This window comes from Octodon degus, unplaced genomic scaffold, assembly GCF_000260255.1.
Source record: "Octodon degus isolate 3935 unplaced genomic scaffold, OctDeg1.0 scaffold00002, whole genome shotgun sequence".
Taxonomy (NCBI): domain Eukaryota; kingdom Metazoa; phylum Chordata; class Mammalia; order Rodentia; family Octodontidae; genus Octodon; species Octodon degus.
The window spans coordinates 25,617,182-25,621,547 of NW_004524578.1; the positions used below are offsets into that span (position 1 = coordinate 25,617,182).

The 4,366-nt window shown below is 44.5% G+C and overlaps 1 protein-coding gene across 6 annotated transcripts in view; it reads left to right on the forward strand.

Annotated features, from left to right (window-relative positions):
- Nucleotides 1-481: 481 nt before the first annotated feature.
- The window catches only part of Ppip5k1 (diphosphoinositol pentakisphosphate kinase 1), a 42,432-nt gene continuing 38,547 nt past the window's right edge, over nt 482-4,366 (forward strand). For 4 of the 6 annotated variants that reach the window (XM_023711044.1, XM_023711033.1, XM_023711052.1 and 1 more), the window contains exons 1-9: nt 482-568; nt 790-875; nt 1,208-1,362; nt 1,488-1,589; nt 2,322-2,483; nt 2,585-2,706; nt 3,670-3,771; nt 4,023-4,109; nt 4,206-4,281. In XM_023711044.1, the coding sequence (XP_023566812.1) occupies nt 546-568; nt 790-875; nt 1,208-1,362; nt 1,488-1,589; nt 2,322-2,483; nt 2,585-2,706; nt 3,670-3,771; nt 4,023-4,109; nt 4,206-4,281 (915 nt within the window). In that variant the 5' untranslated portion in view covers nt 482-545. Of the gene's footprint in view, nt 569-789; nt 876-1,207; nt 1,363-1,487; nt 1,590-2,280; nt 2,484-2,584; nt 2,707-3,669; nt 3,772-4,022; nt 4,110-4,205; nt 4,282-4,366 lie in introns of those variants that run through there. The other 2 variants (XM_023711063.1, XM_023711073.1) reach the window with 1 other exon arrangement.

Genomic DNA, 4,366 nt, shown 5'->3' on the forward strand with positions numbered 1-4,366 from the left:
GAAGCGCTTATTCCACTGAGCCATCTCCCCGGCCCCTCAGAATTGGATCTTTAGAAGGAACTTAAATATAATTTTAAAAAATGTTCTTCCTACTAAATATCCTACACTTAGTTTTATAGACAGGCTGGGGATGTAGCTCAGTGGCATGGTACCTGCCTGGCAATTGGGAGGACCTCAGGTCAATTCCTAGTACTCACCAAAAACATGTTGGGCAGAAGGGGAAGTAATATCGGTAGAGTGGGTAGAGGAGCTCAGTGGCAGTTATTAGCTTTAAAATATTTTTCTGTCTCTCTTGCTGTTTTCTCAGTCTGTTTCTTTTGCTTTCTTTCTTTTTTCTTTCTTTCTTTTTTTTTTTTTTGCAGAATCGGGGATTGAACTCAGGCCCTTGCGCTTGCCAGGCAAGCACTTATTCTACTGAGCTACCTCCCAGGGCCTCTGCTTTCTTTCTTTGACTATTATTTTCCTTCTCCATCCCAGGCTTTCCTCTGGACAAGGCTGTTGCTTACTCCAAGCTTCGAAACCCCTTTCTTATCAATGATCTGGCCATGCAGTATTACATCCAAGACAGGTATAGCTTTCTGTGGCCCCTGTGGGACAGTGACCCTGAGTTCGTGCCCATTTTGGGAGCGCACTGTGGAGGGGGTAGAGCCAAACAAATGCACTTCACTTTTGTACTCTCTTGAGTTCTGTGCCTCAGTGTTTTCCAGTCTCTGCAAATAAAACCCCTAGCTGCTCCCCTCAGTTACCCACCCCCCCACCACTCCCAGCTAACTTATTTGGGGGGGACAGGAGGGAGGTGTACCGGATCCTGCAGGAAGAGGGTATTGACCTGCCTCGATACGCTGTGCTCAACCGTGACCCTGCCCGGCCCGAGGGTAAGTACCTCTTCCTGCCAGTGCTTTCCTGCCTTGCCCTTCATGCCTTTACTCAGTCTCTGTCCCCCAGACATCTCTTATACATATCACCTAAATTGTGGGGTGTGGTTTTCAGATTGTGGCAGGTTGAGAGTCCAGTCTTTTCAGACAGAGTTGGGCCTATTATACAGGTATTATCATATCTATATACCATGTGTAGATACCACTGTATCTGGTACTAAGAGATATTCATAGGAATTTGAGGCTTGTAGAGATTAAAATCACAACGAAGTGGGAATTGAGAGTATTCTACAAGCTTAGGCCCTAAGAGTGACTGCAAACTCACTTTGCAGAGTGCAACTTGATAGAAGGTGAAGACCAGGTCGAAGTCAATGGTGCCGTCTTCCCCAAGCCTTTTGTGGAGAAGCCAGTGAGTGCAGAGGACCACAACGTTTATATCTACTACCCCAGCTCAGCTGGAGGAGGGAGCCAGCGCCTCTTCCGTAAGGTGGGGAGATAGTCAAGCCTCTGGGAGTCAGACGCAAAGCATATGAGTTGGGAAGGGAGCTGGAGGATCTAGGGCCAGGCTAGAATGTTGAGGTAACATGATTTTTCTTCTTTTTCCTCCTGAAGATTGGCAGCCGAAGCAGCGTTTATTCTCCTGAGAGTAGCGTCCGGAAGACAGGGTCATATATCTATGAGGAGTTTATGCCGACAGATGGCACAGATGTCAAGGTTATGTTGGACACGGGGATTTTTTTGTTTGTCTTTTGAGACAGGGTCTTGCTATGTAGGCTGGCCTCAAATTTGTGGTGATCCTCCTGCCTCAGTTTCCTGAGTGTTGGGATTGCAGGGGTGCACCATCATGACCAGCTTTGGACACAGGGATTTCAGAAGTTCCAAATGTCTGGTTGCAGGGCCAGGGAGATGGCTTAGTGGAATAAGCACTTCCCTGGCAAGCGCAAGGGTGTGAGTTCAATCCCTGGTTCCGCCAAAAAAACAAAAAAAAAAAAAACAAAAAACAAAAAACAAAACCCCCAAAAAAGTCTGGTTGCAGGTGGGGATTAGTGGGAAACTGGTAGAAATATATGTGGAAGGAGTCTTAGAACACATAGTATGAATCAATTTGGATTCATATTCAACTGAACATAAGAGGTGGGGAATGTAGACAGTTTCATTTTCACTATTACAGCAATGGCAAGGGTGCATGGGAAATGGTGTGATGTTGGTAAATTATTTTTCAATAAGGAGTAGGTGGATAGTGCCAGAGTCTCAAGGGGAGACCTTCATAATAACACTGTAGTAGGGCTCAGTAATAAAAATCGGTTTACTTATTCTCGATGGTCAGCATTTATTTGTTTTGGGTTTTTTTTTACTCTGAAACTAGTCTGCAGACCTAGTGCTCATACTGTTTTCTCATACACAGGGTGAGCTGTGGGCGTACTCAGTGATGCTATGTACCTGCAGGTGTACACAGTGGGGCCAGATTATGCCCATGCTGAGGCTAGGAAATCTCCAGCTCTGGATGGAAAAGTGGAACGAGACAGTGAGGGGAAAGAGGTTCGATACCCAGTCATGCTGACTGCCATGGAAAAGTTGGTGGCCAGGAAAGTCTGTGTAGCTTTCAAGGTAGTAGAGAGCCCATGGGATCGGGGAATGTGTGACAGAGATGGGTGCGGGGGGTCTGTAAAGAAAGAGTGATTCTCTTTTCTTGCCTGTTTCACCTGCAGCAAACAGTGTGTGGCTTTGACCTTCTTCGGGCCAATGGTCATTCATTTGTATGTGATGTCAATGGCTTCAGCTTTGTCAAGAATTCAATGAAATACTATGATGACTGTGCTAAGATTCTGGGGTAAGAGACATGATGGTCTAGGCTGGAAAGAGTGGACTTAAGGGAGGAGTCAGAGGAAAAAAAATAGAAAGAAATGGAAACAAAATTTTCTAAATGAGGAGGAAAAGGGTTGAGAGGAGGGGAGGGGAATGGGGAAAAAAGGATAAGCAAGATATATTATTATGTACAAATACAAGCTCCCTATGATGAATGTGATCATTATATTAAAATGTACCAATGAAATTACATTTAAAATTTTATTTATTTATGTGTGTGTGTGTGTGTGTGTGTGTGGCCAGCTCAGCCCACCAGGTGGCGGGCTGGCTGGCATGTGGTGCTGGGGGATTGAACCACGGTCCCTGTGCTTTGCTAAGCTTGTTCTAAGTAGGTGCTTTAGACCACTGAGCCATCTCACCAGCCCCTGAAATTACATTTAAGAAAGCTTTTGCTTTATTTTCAATGTTGTAAAAATAACTTAAAAGGAAAAAGGGTTTCTCAGCCCCTTTGTCACTTCAACACTATATTTCTCAGCTGTGGTTACTATTAACAATTTTAGACGTAATAGATTATCTTTTCTGCCTTGGATAAATAAACTATTTTGCTAGATGTGATCATACTGTAATACTGTTCTGTAACTTGGCTCTAAAAAAGTCATCATGTAATGTTTCAACCATTCAGAGGTACGTAAGGAATGAAAGATATGGTAGCACCCATAAATAGAGCAGTGCTCACCAGTTACTGTTTAGTTTAAGGAAAAACTATTAATATAGGCCCTTGTGTACACCTCCCTGATTATATCTCCTCTGCCATGCCCAGAGGGAATCACAGTCTTGTGTTTATACCACATATATGGTAGTATTTGCTTGTATAATTTCAGACTTTGTTTGAATTCATTCTTCTACAGTGTGCTTGTCTTTGTGAGCTTTATTCATATGTGTAGCTCTGGTTCATTCATGTCCAGAGGGCTTCTCTTGTGTCTCCTAGAAACACCATCATGCGAGAGCTTGCTCCGCAGTTCCAGATCCCCTGGTCCATCCCCACAGAAGCTGAAGATATTCCTATCGTCCCTACCACGTCTGGCACCATGTAAGCAAAAGTCAAACAATCTGGAGTAACCTATGTAAGACACTTGAGATTCCTTCATCCATCTGGTAGCTTCTTTGTAACCCTATACAGTATTAACCCAGGAAGGCCTGGGCCTCTTATAGTCCCTTTAATGCTACCTTTATTCCCATTCTCAGATCCCTGTTTACCTCTTATCTGTGTCCAAAAGGCTATGATGATGGGAGTGAAGTGAGGGTAGGGTGGGAGAGAGCCTGAGAGATTCCTAATTTTAGGATGGAACTCCGGTGTGTCATTGCAATTATCCGCCATGGGGATCGCACCCCCAAACAGAAGATGAAAATGGAGGTGACGCATCCAAGGTAGGAAGCATGTCCTGATTTGGTCTTCTTAAGGGAGATTGTGTGAGAAACAGCTCTGAGAAGCTATGGTTGTCTTGGTGTTCCTCTTGACCTTAGGTTTTTCACTCTGTTTGAAAAACATGGTGGATACAAGACTGGGAAATTAAAGCTCAAGCGACCCGAGCAGCTGCAGGTAAGGTGGTGAATCTGACCAGGGGGAGTAGTAAAGGTGGTGGCACACACCTGTAATCCTAGCATTTGGGAGACTGAGGCTGGAC